The following is a 17,856-nucleotide window of genomic DNA, read 5'->3' on the forward strand; positions in this document are numbered from 1 at the left end:
CCCCCCCTGCTCAAATGACACAGTGGCGCACAGAACGCAAAAATATTCTTAGAAATATTTAACCTCCACACATTAACAAGTCCAATAGCTCAAATGAAAGATAAACACCTTGTTCGTCTAGCCAGCAAGTCAGATTTCTAAAATGTTTTACGGCGAAAACATAGCACATATTTATGTCAAACCACCACCAAATTTACATAGCCATATTTGTGGAACAATAGATGCAATCACAAAAGCAGGATTAAAAGAAAAATAATTCACTAACCTTTTGAAAATCTTCATCAGATGACAGGAATAGGACATGTTATACAGTACATTTATGTTTTTTTCAATAATATGTAATTTATATCCATAAATCACTGTTTACATTGAACGTCATGTTCAAAAAATGCTACTACAATGTCCGGAGAAATTATTTTAACTCTGCCAGATAACAGAAATACACATCATAAACGTTGACTAAATATACATGTTCTACATATAGTTAGAAAGATACACTTCTTCTTAATAAAACAGCTGTGTTACATTTATTTTTAACGTTACAGAATTCGTTCACTTGTCAATAATATGAGATGGCGCTCATAGATTAGCAATATGGCGCCGCTATTTCGGAGTCCACAGAAACACATAATAACCACATAAATATTCCCTTTGCCGTTGTTCGATCAGAAGTCGTGGAAGAAGTCATACTTACCAAAACCAGCGTTTGCCTTTCAAATGTGTGTCTTTGGGTTATCAAACGCGACTAATTTCGGCTGAAATGCACCCAAAATTCTATGGGTTGCGCATCAAAACTTCAAAATTACATATTATATGTCGACTAAACTGGTCAAACTAAGTTCAGATTCGAGCTAAAACATGTTATAAACATACATAAAAATCCTTAGCCCGAAAGGACAAGCCTATATCGTTTGGTGGATCTTGGAACGGAGAGAGAAAAACAGAGGCGCGCACGTATTATTGCGTGACCTGAGGGTTTCTTCCCGCCAAAGGGTGAGGGAGCGTGTGATCTTCACAATGAAGCGCCCCATTGAAAGAGGACATCGCGCTGAAGAGATAGGAACTATTCCCAGATCTGTAGCTGGTTGGGAAGGGTGGGGGCGATGACGTCAAAGTTGGGCCAACTTTTCTGCTGACAGAAAGAGTTTGGAAGAATGGCTGCCCTGTGAGTTCTGCTTTACATAGAGACATAATTTGAACGGTTTTAGAAGCTTTAGAGTGTTTTCTATTCAATAATATTTATTATATGCATATATTAGCAATTTTTGACAGATTTTGTCAGTTTACTATGGGCACGCATTCCTCCAACGGGGGCAGTATTCTGCCATAGCCTTAACAGGTTCTGGAGTAAGTGCTTCTGTTCAATCTTAAATGAGATTTTCTAGACATTTGACTTAACAAAAATACTTTCATTATTTTTCATAACTAATATACAACGTTAAGGATGGAGTCTTAATAGATAAAGGGGATATACAGTGGGGCAAAAAAGTATTTAGTCAGCCACCAATTGTGCAAGTTCTCCCACTTAAAATGATGAGAGAGGCCTGTAATTTTCATCATAGGTACACTTCAACTATGACAGAAAAAATGAGGGGGGAAAAATCCAGAAAATCACATTGTATGATTTTTCATGAATTTATTTGCAAATTATGGTGGAAAATAAGTATTTGGTCAATAACAAAAGTTTATCAATACTTTGTTATATACCCTTTGTTGGCAATGACAGAGGTTAAACGTTTTCTGTAAGTCTTCACAAGGTTTTCACACACTGTTGCTGGTATTTTGGCCCATTCCTCCATGCAGATCTCCTCTAGAGCAGTGATGTTTTGGGGCTGTTGCTGGGCAACACGGACTTTCAACTCCCTCCAAAGATTTTCTATGGGGTTGAGATCTGGAGACTGGCTAGGCCACTCCAGGACCTTGAAATGCTTCTTACGAAGCCACTCCTTCGTTGCCCGGGCGGTGTGTTTGGGATCATTGTCATGCTGAAAGACCCAGCCACGTTTCATCTTCAATGCCCTTGCTGATGGAAGGAGGTTTTCACTCAAAATCTCACAATACATGGCCCCATTCATTCTTTCCTTTCAGTCTTCCTGGTCCCTTTGCAGAAAAACAGCCCAAAAGCATGATGCTTCCACCCCCGTGCTTCACAGTAGGTATGGTGTTCTTTGGATGCAACTCAGCATTCTTTGTCCTTCAAACACAACGAGTTGAGTTTTTACCAAAAAGTTATTTTTTGGTGTCATATGGTCAGATGAAATTCTCCCAATCTTCTTCTGGATCATCCAAATGCTCTCTAGCAAACTTCAGACGGGCCTGGACATGTACTGGCTTAAGCAGGGGGACACGTCTGGCACTGCGGGATTTGAGTCCCTGGCGGCGTAGTGTGTTAGTGATGGTAGGCGTTTGTTACTTTGGTCCCAGCTCTCTGCAGGTCATTCACTAGGTCCCCCCGTGTGGTTCTGGGATTTTTGCCCACCGTTCTTGTGATCATTTCACGTCATCTTGCGTGGAGCCCCAGATCGAGGGAGATTATCAGTGGTCATGTATGTCTTCCATTTCCTAATAATTGCTCCCACAGTTGATTTCTTCAAACCAAGCTGCTTACCTATTGCAGATTCAGTCTTCCCAGCCTGGTGCAGGTCTGCAATTTTGTTTCTGGTGTCCTTTGACAGCTCTTTGGTCTTGGCCATAGTGGAGTTTGGAGTGTGACTGTTTGAGGTTGTGGACAGGTGTCTTTTATACAGATAACAAGTTCAAACAGGTGCCATTAATACAGGTAACGAGTGGAGGAGCCTCTTAAAGAAGTTACAGGTCTGTGAGAGCCAGAAATCTTCCTTGTTTGTAGGTGACCAAATACTTATTTTCCACCATAATTTGCAAATAAATTCATTAAAAATCCTACAATGTGATTTTCTGGATTTTTTCCCCTCATTTTGTCTGTAGTTGAAGTGTACCTATGATGAAAATTACAAGCCTCATCTTTTTAAGTGGCAGAACTTGCACAATTGGTGGCTGACTAAATCCTTTTTTGCCCCACTGTACTTTTCAGAGTAGAGTTACCTGGAATGCTTTTCCAACAGTCCTGAAGGGATTCCCACATATGCTGAGCAAATGTTGGCTGCTTTTCCTTCACTCTGCGGTCCAACTCATCCCAAACCATTTAATTGGGTTGAGGTCGGGGGATTGTGGAGGCCAGGTCATCTGATGCAGCACTTCATCACGAACCTTCTTGGTCAAATAGCCCTTACACAGCCTGGAGGTGTGTTGCGTCATTGTCCTGTTGAAAAACTGATAATGGGACAAAGTGCAAACCAGATGGCATGGCGTCTTGCTGCGGTAGCAATACTGGTTAAGTGTTCCTTGAATTCTAAATAAATCAGTGTCACCAGAAAAGCACCACCACCTCCATGCTTCATGGTGGGAACCACACATGCAGAGATCATCTGTTCACCTACTCTGCGTCTCCCAAAGACCTGGCGGTTGGAACCAAAATTCTCACATTTGGACATCAGAACAAAAGACAGATTTCCACCGGTCTAATGTCCATTCCTCGTGTTTCTTGGCCCAAGCAAGTATCTTATTATTGGTGTCCTTTAGTAGTGGTTTCTTTGCAGCAATTTGATCATGAAGGCCTGATTCACGTAGCTACTCTGAACAGTTGATGTTGAGATTAGCCTGTTGAACTCTGAAGCATTTATTTGGCCTGCAATTTCTGAGGCTGGTAACTGATTAACTTATCCTCTTCAGCATTCCTGTGCCGGTCCTCATGAGAGCCAGTTTCATCATGGCGCTCGATGGTTTTTGCGACTGCAATTGAAGAAACGTTCAAAGTTCTTGAAATGTTCCATTTTGACTGACCTTCGTGTCTTAAAGTAATGGACTGTCATTTCTCTTTGCCTTTTTGAGCTGTTCTTGCCATTAAACCAAATAGGGCGAACTTCTGTATACCCCCCACCTTGTCACAACTCAAATGATTGGCTCAAACGCATTAACTTCTTACGGGCCGTCCCACCTGGCCAACATCCAGTGAAATTGCAGAGTGCAAAATTCAAATGACAGAAATATAAATATTTAACGTTCATGAAAATACAAGTGTCGCATCAAATTAAAGCTTAACTTCTTGTTAATCCAGCCGCTGTGTCAGATTTCAAAAAGGCTTTACGGTGAAAGCACACCATGCGATTATCTGAGGACAGACGCCCCGCATACAAAAGCATTAAAAAACATATTTCAACCAGGCAGGTGCGCAACGAAAGTCAGAAATAGCCATATAATAAATGCCTTACCTTTGAAGATCTTCTGTTGGCACTCCAAAAGGTCCCTGCTACATCACAAATTGTCCTTTTGTTCGATAATGTTCTTCTTTGTATCCCCAAAAACTCAGTTTAGCTGGTTTCCTTCCAAAATGCATCCCAAACGTTTCCAATAAACTCCTCCAAGTCAAACAACGTTTATAATCCAAACTCGGCTACCACAAAGGTAAAAAAACAATAACATTTAAGGTGGAGAATCGTTATTGTCTTTACCGGAGATTAACAACAAAGAACGCGCTCTCATCCCCGCGCATGACATCACTACAGACAAAATGGGAACCACTTAGAAAAACTAATTCTAGCTAATTTTTCCAAAAACAAGCCTGAAACTCTTTCTGATGAGTGTTGACATCTAGTGGAAGCCCTAGGAACTGGAATCTGGGAGATTTTCGCCTCATAATAAACATGACAACCATTGGAAACGGTGGTAGGCTGAATTGTTTGTTTTTTTGGATGGTTGGTCCTCGGCGTTTTGCCTTCCATATCAGTTCTGTTATACTCACAGGCATTATTTTAACTGTTTTAGAAACGTTTGTGTTTTCTATCCAATACTACCATGCATATCCTAGCTTCTGGGCCTGGGTAATAGGCAGTTTAATTTGGGCACGTTTGTCATCCAAACTTCAAAATACTGCCCCCTACCCCAGAGAGGTTAAGAAGGAAAGCAATTCAAAGAATACGTTTTAAAAAGGCACACCTGTTAATTGAAATGCATTCCAGGTGACTAGCTCATGGAGCTGGTTGAGAGAATGCCAAGAGTGTGCAAAGCTGTCAAGGCAAAGGGTGGCTACTTTGAAGAATGTATTTGTTTTAACACTTTTTTTGGTTACTACATGATTACCACATATGTGTTATTTTATAGTGTTGATGTCTTCACTATTATTCTACAATGTAGAAAATAGTAAAAATAAATAAAAATATATGAAACTTGCCTAATGTTCTAGGTTTGCTGGGTGTACTAAAACATAAAGACCATCTTTGGCACTAAAGATAATTGAGTCCATTGGTAGACAATGAAAACTATTTCTGTTTTTGGGAAATTCACACCTGGAGATTTGATCAATAGGTTTCCTTTTTTATTGTACAGTTGTTCAGAATAATCAATATATTTGTTAACCATGTCCATTTTTTTCCCCATAGGTAAGACCACCGGTATCCCCATCTATGTTTTCGGCACAGAGACCCACATGACGGCCATTGTCGGCATGGCGCTGGGCCACCAGCCAATCCCCAACCAGCCTCCAGTAGCCGCCCACACAGCCAACTTCCTGCTCAACTCCAGCACCAACTCCGCTGTACGTTTTGTGTTCAGCTGACCCCAATTTGGTCGACAGGTCGATTTTTCAGTCGATAGCTTTTCGCTCTACCAATATGTATTTTTTGGGTCAAGCAGTGGAGTGTATGTATGCATGCATGCATGCATGCACGCACGTATGTATTCCAGCCAGTCAGCCAGCCAATCAAGGGTTTTTGTTTATTTTTACACTGTTCTACTTTGTGGAATAATAGTGAAGACATCAACACTATGAAATAACACATGGAATCATGTAGTAACCAAAGAAGTGTTAATTAAATACATTCTTCAAAGTAGCCACCCTTTGCCTTGAAGACTGCTTTGCTTACTCTTGGCATTAACACAACCAGCTTTCATGGGGTAGTCACCTGCAATCCATTTAAATTAACACGTTTGCCTTGCAAAAAGTTCATTTGTGGAATTTATTTCCTCATTTGTGTTTGAGCTAATCAGTTGTTGTGACAAGATAGGGGTGGTATGGTCCATTACTTTAAGACATAGTCAGTACTTTAAGACATAGTCAGTCAATCTGGAACATTTTAAGAAACTATGAAAGTTTCTTCAAGTGAAGTTGCAAAAACCATCAAGCTAACTGGCTCTCATGAGGACTGCCACAGGTAAGGAAGACCCAGAGTTACCTCAGCTGCAGAGGATAAGTTCATTGGCGTTCAAGTAACAGACGCATCTCAACATCAACTGTTCAGAGGATCAGGCCTTCATGGTCAAATTGCTGCAAAGAAACCACTACTAAAGGACACCAATAAGAAGGAGACTTGCTTGGGCCAAGAAACACGAGCAATGGACATTAGACCGGTGAATCTGTCCTTTGGTCCAAATTTGAGATTTTTGGTTCCAACCTCCGTGTCTTGGAGACGCAGAGTAGGTGAACGGATGATCTCCGCATATGTTGTCCCCACCGTGAAGCATGGAGTAGGTGGTGTCGGGGTGCTTTTCTGGTGACACTGTGATTTTATTTAGAATGATTTTATATCTCAGAGGACCTGAGCCCTAGGACCATGCCTCAGGACTACCTGGCATGATGACTCCTTGCTGTCTCCGGTCCACCTGACTGTGCTGCTGCTCCAGTTTCAATTGTTCTGCCTGCTGCTATGGAACCCTGACCTGTTCACCGGACGTGCTACCTGTCCCAGACCTGCTGTTTTCAACTCTCTAGAGACAGCAGGAGCGGTAGAGATACTCTCAATGATCGGTTATGAAAAGCCAACTGACATTTACTCCTGAGGTGCTGACTTGTTGCACCCTCGACAACAACTGTGATTATTATTATTTGACCATGCTGGTCATTTATGAACAGTTGAACATCTTGGCCATGTTCTGTTATAATCTCCACCCGGCACAGCCAGAAGAGGACTGGCCACCCCTCATGGCCTGGTTCCGCTCTAGGTTTCTTCCTAGGTTTTGGCCTTTCTAGGGAGTATTTCCTAGCCACCGTGCTTCTACACCTGCATTGCTTGCTGTTTGGGGTTTTAGGCTGGGTTTCTGTACAGCACTTTGAGATATCAGCTGATGTAAGTAGGGCTATATAAATAAACTGAATTTGTTTTCAGGATGCCCACATCTACCTCTCATCACTGTCTCTCTTCTTTTAGACCCCAGCATCTACCAGGACAGCCTCCTTCTCTGAGCCCAGAGCAGCTAACGATGCCACGTTAGCTAAGAAGCCCAAAGCGGGCATACCAGCAGGTAACGAGTGCTAACCACGCCACCCTGCCCTCCTTACCAATTTTCACTGGTTTCCCTGGAACAGATTAAACCCAGTCTCCATTGAGGATGCTTTTTTAAGTGCAGGACTAGGCTTAATCTGTTTCAGGGGAAACCTATCCTTAAAGCGCTAGTTTACAACAAAACAAACATATGTCATGTGTAGATCCTCAGAGGTTCAGTAAGAAAAGGGACAACTTGGGGACAGTTTAGACTCCCTACAGCTCATATTCATTAAGGCACATTGTAGCTAAATGTAGCAAGATGTTTTGCAACGGAAACCATTTAAATCATGTAGTAGTGCATCTGGGAGTAAACAATTGACATTGCAAAATGTTTTGCTACAGTGTGCATTGTGCACTAATGAATATGAATGACCCTGTTCTCACACACACAACCCTCTGTCTTCTGTCTGCTTCTTCACCTCTGCCATCCCTCTTTCCCTTTTCTCCCCATCTACACCAACCACCCAGCACAGTTTGACATTTTAAGTGTTTTGTTTTTTTCCTTTTGCCCCTCATTTCGATGTGTAATCAGCCTGTCTTTTCATGCTCAAATCTTTTAAGCCGCTTCTCATTATCCGTGGCTGTGGCCTGTGAAGGAGGAATTCACAGGAGACTGCTACGGTAAGTGCAGGTGTTACCCTACACGACGAGCTCACCCATCCTGCTCCCCCACTCCTTGGGTTTGTCCCTGTCTTGCCCCACACTTTCCCAATTTAGAGGTGTGTGTGTGTTGCTTTCACGCCTATGTTCTGAATTGGCATTCTAGAACTCCCACGGACTAGGCCTAGGGAATGGTCTACATGGGTAAGTTCCTTGGGTTTCGTATTGTTTGTTTACTTTTCTTTTTATAGATGTTTAGTTAATTGAGCTCCTATATCGGTCCCTCTTATTGGGTATCCATGCAATGAAGTGTGAAGGCCAAGGCATGCAGCCATACATGCAACCATACAACACACCCAATGCATTAGTTGATTGATGAGGTTACATAGTAAGGCTTTTATTCAAACTGTTTGGTACCTTATTTCATTGTCGCTTATTTTGTCGTCACTGCTTTGTGTTGCCCAGTTGGTCACAGAAGCACAGGCTTCGTCAGGCTGGAGAGGAGGTAGGGATGAGTGATAGACCCTCAGTCCCTCCTCCAGGCTCTCCTCTCTTCCTCCTTCTTTCCCCTACGTCCATCCCTGTTTCTCTTAAGTAGTGTGTGTGGGAAATGCCTTTGTTCAGCCTCCATCCAGTTAGGTGTTTCTCATGGTGACGAACTGTCCCAATTCTCCTACTCTTTTCCAGAAATGTTGACTTGCATGCTTCCCGGCATGGATTTTAAAGCATATTATTGATGTAAGCATTGGCTGGAGTACATTTCCACCATTGTTAAATCCATGCACGGGTGTAAGTGTACACTTTGGGAGGAGGGTGTAGAATCAGAGGCAAACCTTGTCAAATGGGTCTGCGGCTGTTAATTACAGAAAGTTGCTCACTGTCCTCGCTCCCCTTTTTTTGTTTATTTATGTATATATGTAGAAACGTCCCTTTTTCAGGACCCTGTCTTTCAATGATCATTCGTAAATCTAAACTTCACAGCTCTTCATTGTAAAGGGTTTAAACACTGTTTTCCATGCTTTCTCAATGAACCTCAATGAACATAAACAATTAGTGAACATGCACCTGTGGAACGGTCATTAAGAGCTTACAGACGGTAGGCAACTAAGGTCACAGTTATGAAAACTTAGGGCACTAAAGAGGCCTTTCTACTGACTCTGAAAAACACCAAAATAAAGATGCCCAGGATCCCTACTTATCAGCGTGAACGTGCTCTCAATCCCATTGAGCACGTCTGGGACCTGTTGGATCAAAGGGTGAGGGCTAGGGCCATTCCCCCCCCCCAGAAATATCTGGGAACTTGCATGTGCCTTGGTGGAAGAGTGGGTTAACCTCTCACAGCAATAACTGGCAAATCTGGTGCAGTTCATAAGGAGATGCACTGCAGTACTTAATGCAGCTGGTGGCCACATCAGATACTGACTAACTTCTGATTTTTACCCCCCCTTTGTTCAGTGACACATTATTCAATTTATGTTAGTCACATGTCTGTGGAATTAGTTCAGTTTGTACATTTTTATGTTCCTACAAATATTTACACGTTAAGTTTGCTGAAAATAAACGCAGTTAACAGTGAGAGGACCGTTCATTTTTTTGTGTGATTATAAAACAAACATGCGCGCACTGTGCATTCGGAAAGTATTCAGACCCCTTTTTTTCATATTTTGTTATTCTAAAATTGATTATAGTTGTTTTCCCTCATCAATCTACACACAGTACTCCATAATGACAATGCAAAAACAGGTTTTTAGAAATTTTGTAAATGTATAAAAAAACGGAAATATCAAGTGTTGAGACCCTTTACTCAGTTTTTTGAAGCATCTTTGGCAGTGATTACAGCCTCTAGTGGGTATGACGCTGTATGTTTGGCTCATCTGTATTTGGGGAGTTTCTCCCATTCTTCTCTGCAGATTGTCTCAAGCTCTGTCAATGGGGAGCTTCGCTGCACAGATTTTTTCAGGTCTCTCCAGAGATGTTAGATCGGGTTCAAGTCCGGGCTCTGGCTGAGCCACTCAAGGTCATTCGGTGACTTATCCCAAGGCCACTCCCTTGTCTTGGCTGTGTGCTTAGAGTCGTTGTCCTGTTGGAAGGTGAACCTTTGCCCCGGTCTGAGGTCTTGAGCGCTCTGGAGCAGGTTTTCGTCAAGGATCTCTATGTACTTTGTTCCGTTCATCTTTCCCTCGATCCTGACTCGTCTTCCAGTCCCTGCCGTTGATAACACTCCCACAGAATTCCCACACATCGTTCTTCACCGTAGGGATGGGGCCAGGTTTCCTCCAGCTTGGCATTTTGGCCAAGGAGTTCTGTCTTGGTTTCATCAGACCAGGGAATTTAGTTTGTCATGGTCAGAGTCCTTTAGGTGCCTTTTTGCAAACTCCTAGTTGGCTGTAATGTGCTTTTACCTTTATTAATTGAACCCCAGGCTGTAGTGACTCCTCAATACTGCTATGCAGTGCCTTGGACTACTGTGTCATTCTGTGTGCCTTCATGTGCTTTTTTAAATGAGAAATGGCTTCCGTCTTGCTGCTCTACCATATAGGCCTGATTTGGTGTAGTGCTGCGGAGATGGGAGAACCATCCAGAAGGACAACCATCACTCTGTCAGAGTGACCATTGGGTTCTTGGTCACCTCCCTGACCAAGGCCCTTCTCCCCTGATTTCTCAGTTTGGCCAGGTGGCCAGCTCTAAAAAGGGTCCTGGTGTTTCCAAACGTCTTCCATTTAAGAATGATGGAGGCCACTGTGTTCTTGGACCTTCAATGCTGCAGCCATTTTGTGATACCCTTCCCCAGATCTGTGCTTCGACACAATCCTGTCTCTCAACTCTACAGACAATTCCTTGAACCTCATGGCTTGGTTTTTGCGCTGACATGCACTGTCAACTGTGGAATCTTATATAGACAGGTCTGTGTCTTTCCAAATCATGTCCAATCAATTGAATTTACCGCAGGTGGACTCCACGTTGTAGAAACATCTCAAGGATGATCAATGGAAACAGGATGCACCTGAGCTCAATTTCGAGTCTCATAGCAAGGGTCTGGAATACTTAGTAAAACTGTTTTTTATTTTTTATTTTTTTATCTCTGTGGGGACGATTGTTGCTAATGTGACTAGAATGACGTATACAACAGCTAACTTTACGGAACAGACATTTATCTTTATATGGACAGAAAGCTTAAATTGTTAATCTAACTGCAGTGTCCAATTTACAATAGCTATTAGTGTAAAAGTACCATGTTATTGTTTGAGTGCACAACATATCACTGGTATCAAATGGTTTGATACATTTACCTTCCAGAATGTAAATCACGTTATTACATTCAGCGATCTTGCTCTGATTTGTCGTCCTGAGGGTCCCAGAGAGAAAATGTAGCATAGTTTTGTTTGATAAAACCATTTTTATGTTCAAATGTAGGAACAGCGGTCTGTAGTTTGACCCCACTGCTGTTTCTGAAAAATCGATTTCAGAATAAGGCTGTAACGTAACAAAATTGTACTTTTGGGGGGGGGGTTGTATTATTTCTGACAGTACAGTGGGAAATGTAAAGGGGGACAGATCGTAGGGGCAGAAGGGTGGCTGCGATTGGGCTCAAAACACTGTTGCCGGGGGGCATATGTTGCTTAGGCTGTTACCCCAGCCGCTGGCACTCCCTCCCCTTTTGTGTCTGATAGATCTGGATAGGCGGAGCCTATTATTTAATAGCTCATCCAGTCATCTAGGTTCTGATGTATTGATTCCACCTTCTAGTCATGACAGAGCAGATGGCAAGCGTAGATGGAAGGAAACTAAGATCTGGAATGAAACAAAGCCCTGGTAAGACGGTGGCAAACATGTGCTTTTAAAACAAAGCCCTGGTAAGACGGTGGCAAACATGTGCTTTTAAAACAAAGCCCTGGTAAGACGGTGGCAAACATGTGCTTTTAATGTAGTTTTTTTCCAGAGGGGGGATTACAGGTACAAAAACAAAGAAATGCATACAAAGAACTGCAAACCAGGTCATTTTTTCCCTGGTCAGGTCATTCTGTTCCAGTTAAAGGTTGTTCTGATTTAATTAGATCTGTAGACCATGCTTTTTTTATGGCTAGCTTAGAATATGAGCGTTCCAAAAGTTGTTTATATACACTGCTCAAAAAAATAAAGGGAACACTTAAACAACACAATGTAATTCCCAGTTAATCACACTTCTGTGAAAGGAGTGGTTCTGAACCACTCCAATAAAGGAGTGGTTCTGCAGGTGGTGACCACAGACCACTTCTCAGTTCCTATGCTTCCTGGCTGATGTTTTGGTCACTTTTGAATGCTGGCGATGCTTTCACTCTAGTGGTAGCATGAGACTGAGTCTACAACCCACACAAGTGGCTCAGGTAGTGCAGCTCATCCAGGATGGCACATCAATGCGAGCTGTGGCAAGAAGGTTTGCTGTGTCTGTCAGCGTAGTGTCCAGAGCATGGAGGCGCTACCAGGAGACAGGCCAGTACATCAGTAGACGTGGAGGAGGCCGTAGGAGGGCAACAACCCAGCAGCAGGACCGCTACCTCCGCCTTTGTGCAAGGAGGAGCACTGCCAGAGCCCTGCAAAATGACCTCCAGCAGGCCACAAATGTGCATGTGTCTGCTCAAACGGTCAGAAACAGACTCCATGAGGATGGTATGATGGCCCGATGTCCACAGGTGGGGGTTGTGCTTACAGCCCAACACCGTGCAGGACGTTTGGCATTTGCCAGAGAACACCAAGATTGGCAAATTCGCCACTGGCGCCCTGTGCTCTTCACAGATGAAAGCAGGTTCACACTGAGCACATGTGACAGTCTGGAGATGCCGTGGAGAACGTTCTGCTGCTTGCAGCAACCTCCAGCATGACCAGTTTGGAGGTGGGTCAGTCATGGTGCACAGCCCTCCATGTGCTCGCCAGAGGTAGCCTTGCTGCCATTAGGTACCGAGATGAGATCCTCAGACCCGGTGTGAGACCATATGCTGGTGCGATTGGCCCTGGGTTCCTCCTAATGCAAGACAATGCTAGACCTCAGTGGCTGGCGCAAGAGGAAGGCATTGATGCTATGGACTGGCCCGCCCGTTCCCCAGACCTGAATCCAATTGAGCACATCTGGGACATCATGTCTCGCTCCATCCACCAACAGACTGCACCACAGACTGTCCAGGAGTTGGCGGATGCTTTAGTCCAGGTCTGGGAGGAGATCCCTCAGGAGACCATCTGCCACCTCATCAGGAGCATGCCCAGGCGTTGTAGGGAGGTCATACAGGCACGTGGAGGCCACACACACTACTGAGCCTCATTTAGACTTGTTTTAAGGACATTACATCAACGTTGGATCAGCCTGTAGTGTAGTTTTCCACTTGAATTTTGAGTGTGACTCCAAATCCAGACCTCCATGGGTTGATAAATTTGATTTCCATTGATCATTTTTGTGTGATTTTGTTGTCAGCACATTCAACTATGTAAAGAAAAAAGTATTTAATAAGAATATTTAATTCATTCATATCTAGGATGTTATTTTAGTGTTCCCTTTTATTTTTTTTGAGCAGTGTATTATAGAGAGCATTCCTTTCGTGAGCACAGATAATTTATTCTTAAATCCGATCATTGAATGGTTCAGTAGTTCAGTTTCCCAAGTGACACCATAGGATCTATGTTGTAAGTATAGAAAAATGAGTTTCCTTTTGCTGTGTATATATCTTTATCTTAGAATTTTAACAAAACCATTACTGTCCCAAGATATTAAGGGTTGCAAGGCATTATTGGGAAATGGGAATGCCACGTTGTTTTTCAATTTTGCGCCACATAGAAATTGTGTGAGAATCTGACCAAAGTGTAGTTTAAATTGTTGAATGGATATATCAGTGAATACCTTTTTCCAGGGAGATAGGTGACACCATATTTCTCGCTGTACTCAGCCAGGGGGCAGAAGAGTCGTGCCTAAACAAATTAAGGATATGGTGAAATGCTAGTGCCTGGATATGCAATTTTAAAGTTTGGTATGGATAGTCCTGTGTCTTTCCCCTCTTTGTAAATCAGTTCATTTTATCTTGAATCGGTTACCTTGCCATTCACTGAATATTTGTCAAAATGAATTAAGAACACCTGCTCTTTCCATTACATAGAGGTGGATTCAGGCGAAAGGTGTGATCCCTTATTGATGTCACTTGTTTAATCCACTTCAATCAGTGTGCATGAACGGGAGGAGACAGGTTAAATAATATATTTTTATGCCTTGAGACATGGATTGTATATGTGCCATTCAGTGTGAATGGGCAAGACAAAATATTAAAGTGCCTTTGAACAGGGTATGGTAGTAGGTGCCAGGCGTAGGGTTGTGGCGGTCATGACATTTTGTCAACCGGCTATTGTCATGCAAAAGACGACCGGTCTCATGGTAATTGACCATTAATTAACATAAACATGTTCAATATCTCCAGGCCTCCACACGTACAAGCTGCATAGAAGCCCCTGAAATGTGCTCCTTTGGAATATAAAAAAGTTAAATCTACAAGAAGAATATAATTTTACTTGGCTGAATAAAATAGAAAGGATATTTTTCTACTTTGGATTTATAGCGGAGCATGTTGATATTCTGCCCAATCGCTGTATGCCATGGACTCTCCATCCCTGTTCCTACAGCTACCCAGTGCTTAATTTGGGAAACCAAGTGAAATCTGTTCGGGAATTGTTGACAGCCCCTTTGCGAGCTTGAGTACGGAATATAGGAGATGGTAACGCATGGTGGGGAGATTCTGTATAGTTAAAGGTAATGTCATCCAATTCATTATGAAAAATGCACTATTAGTAGGTTTATTCAAATACAAATTCACTATAATTGTAGGCTAACTTTAAGCCGGCCTTTACAATCAATGAACCAACAACAATCGCTTGGGGCTCTCCCAATCTCTTGGATAGAAATTTTACTCTAATTTGTTTAATTTTGGAGTATATGCTAGACCAATTATATACCAAAGACATCTTAATTAACCTTTTATGGCTAGGGTTCCGCTCCACTGAAATGGCAGAGTGAAATTCAAATATATATATTTTTTTTATATTTAACTTTACAGCGAAAGCACACCATACAATTATTTTAGGTCAGCGCCTAGTCACAAAACATACAGCCATTTTCCAGCCAAAGAGGGGAGTCACAAAAAGCAGACATTGAGAAAATTAATCACTAACCTTTGGTCTTCATCAGATGGCACTCATTGGACTTCATGTTACACAATACATGTATGTTTTGTTCGATAAAGTTCATATTTATATCCAAAAATCTGTTTACATTGGCGCGTTATGTTAGTAATGTTGTTGCTCTGCAAATTCGCAGAATGTTTGAGGCACATCAATTTACAGAAATACTCATCATAAACTTTGATGTAAGATACAAGTGTTATGCGTAGAATTAAAGATCTACTTCTCCTTAATGCAACCGCTGTGTCAGATTTTAAAAAAAGCTTTAAGGTAAAAGCACACCATGCAATAAACTGAGTACAGTGCTCAGCCACAAAAACAAGCCATAACAGATACCCGCCATGTTGTGGAATCTGTAAAAGTCAGAAATAGCGTTATATATATTCACTTACCTTTGATCTTCATCAGAATGCACTCCCAGGAATCCCAGTTCCACAAATGTTCATCTTATGTCATTTTTGTCCTTTTTGTTAGCACATTTAGTTCACCAATCAAATTCCCAAAGTCCAGATGAAAAGTCAATAAAGTTCCATTAGTTTGTAGAAACATGTCAAGCGATGTATATAATCAATCTTTAGGATGTTTTATCATTAATCTTCAATAATGTTTCAACCGGACAATTCCTTTGTCTTTAGAAATTAAAAGGAACGGAGCTCGCGCTCACGGCCGCACGGGAGTCTTAGCTCAAGGCATATTCTGCCAGACCCCTGATTCAAACAGCTCTTATTCGCTCCCCTTTTCATAGTAGAAGCCTGAAACAACTTTCTAAAAACTGTTGACATCTAGTGGAAGCCTTGGGAAGTGCAATATGACCCCATAGACACTGTTTATTCGATAGGCAATGACTTTGTAGTTTTCAAACTTCAGATTCCCCACTTCCTGGTTGGATTTTTCTCAGGTTTTTGCCTGCCATATGAGTTCTGTTATACTCATACATCATTCAAACAGTGTCAATGTGCATGAGCCTGGCCTGCCATAGGAGTCGCTAGAGCGCAATGGGACAAGGACATTCCGGCCGGCTAAACGCTCCCCTAACCCGGATGATTTTGGACCAATTGTGCCTTAGACCACTGCGCCACTCTGGAGGCCCAGGATAAACACTTTGTAACAAACCGGCTTTGGTCCATGTGGCCCAATTTGGGTAAGTCTCGAGACTGGATGACAACATTTTGGAAAACAATTTAAGATCTGTGTTTAACAAGGATGGGGGTGATAGTGAGAACACTGACATCCTTAACTTTGTTTTTATAAAAGTGCAATTAGTGCTGTGTTCACATCTTTCCTAAAGTAACCTTTGTGAACGACTGTAAGAATTTGAGGTTTCTTCTTTTAGAAAGGACTTAGTCTGGCTTGGTGTGGGTTTACAATCTGAGATGTACAGTTCTTTATAGAAGCGGGAGTAACTAGATCAATTTGGGTTCTGATTTAGTAATTACAGTTTTAGATTTAATAGATGCTAAATCAGCTAATTGATCATTACTGCGTAGCTTGTTGTCCAGTGCTGGGTCGATTTTCCATGGAAGTAATGGTTGAGTCTTACTCAATGCATGGTACTTTCAGTAAATTAAGTTTAATTTACGGGAAAGCATTTCAATTGATACATTTTTTGTAGATTGATTTCCTTTTCTAGTTCATGCTGTTTCCAGGTCATGCACATTGGCCGCTGTCTTTAAACTCCACTTTAGTTGGGTAAGTATCCACTTTAAAAGTGAGCCGTGCAAAAGACTCAACCTCTGCCCTCGACTTCTCTTATGTCTTAAAAACAATCTCTCGGATAGTCGCTTTCTGTTGTCGGGTGTTGAGAGCAGCCATGTTCCCACAAGTGAATTGTGAACGGACAGAATATGCCAGCTGCTGTAGCGAAATAGACCATTGCTATTGTTCCTTGTAATACAGTGAATGTCCCAAACGTTATTGTGATGGTTAAATGTTGACAATTATTTATAAATAGGTCAGTTAATTCATAGTTTTGCTATAAAAAAAAGCCACAGGGAAGCCATGTGTTTCAATGCATGCCACTGGAACCTGAACTACCAAACTGCTCTGCCCTTTGCCCTTTTCTGTGTTCACTTGGGTTGGGTTCAAGAATTGTTTTAAATGTTTATTTCCTTGGTGAGGCACATTAAGAGTTGTTGCTTTGGAATAATTCATTACTAATTCTTCCATTTTCAGGTGGTGTTTCAGTAACACTTTTCAGTACAATGAAAAACCAAAACATTTGTCTGAGCCCCTTAGGAAAGAGAGCCCTTAGCTCCAAGAATGGGAAATGTATATCCTACTGACAAATATAACTAGTCAGACTCTTGACTTCATTCAATACCTTCAGATAAATAGTTCTACGTGTGTCTTTTTTCATCAAAGCCGCGGGCAATGGGAAAGATTATTTTCAACAATTTCCCCCAATCAAGGATTCATAGTTTTTTTTGTTTTTTTATCGAGGAATGCACACAATGATATATGTATCAAACTTATATATGTATCAAATACAAAACATTCACCATTCTGTTCTTCTCACACTTGCATTGGTTTCAGTTCTCATAACATTTCTGAGCTTGCCTCCGGTTTCCATTAACAAATGTTTGAGAAGAAATACAATGTCAGATTCAGACCCCCTCTTGTTTAAAATGAATAGTTCCTTCATCCCCCTTGTCCATTTGCCTCCCCTGGTGTCTGCTTTCAGAAAAAACAGGGAACCCTCCCTCTGATACATTTCCCGTGTAACATTTGT

General features: G+C 41.9%; 1 protein-coding gene across 7 annotated transcripts in view; it reads left to right on the plus strand.

Annotated features, from left to right (window-relative positions):
- LOC109881689 (ATP-citrate synthase) overlaps nucleotides 1-17,856 on the plus strand; it is a 128,948-nt gene that overhangs the window by 37,778 nt on the left and 73,314 nt on the right. For 5 of the 7 annotated variants that reach the window (XM_031804974.1, XM_020473800.2, XM_020473802.2 and 2 more), the window contains 3 exons: nucleotides 5,457-5,611; nucleotides 7,221-7,314; nucleotides 7,899-7,958. In XM_031804974.1, coding sequence (XP_031660834.1) covers nucleotides 5,457-5,611; nucleotides 7,221-7,314; nucleotides 7,899-7,958 — 309 coding nt within the window. The remainder of the gene's footprint in view (nucleotides 1-5,456; nucleotides 5,612-7,220; nucleotides 7,315-7,898; nucleotides 7,959-17,856) is intronic. The other 2 variants (XM_020473803.2, XM_031804973.1) reach the window with 1 other exon arrangement.

The sequence above is a fragment of the Oncorhynchus kisutch genome, linkage group LG25 (assembly GCF_002021735.2).
Source record: "Oncorhynchus kisutch isolate 150728-3 linkage group LG25, Okis_V2, whole genome shotgun sequence".
NCBI lineage: Eukaryota > Metazoa > Chordata > Actinopteri > Salmoniformes > Salmonidae > Oncorhynchus > Oncorhynchus kisutch.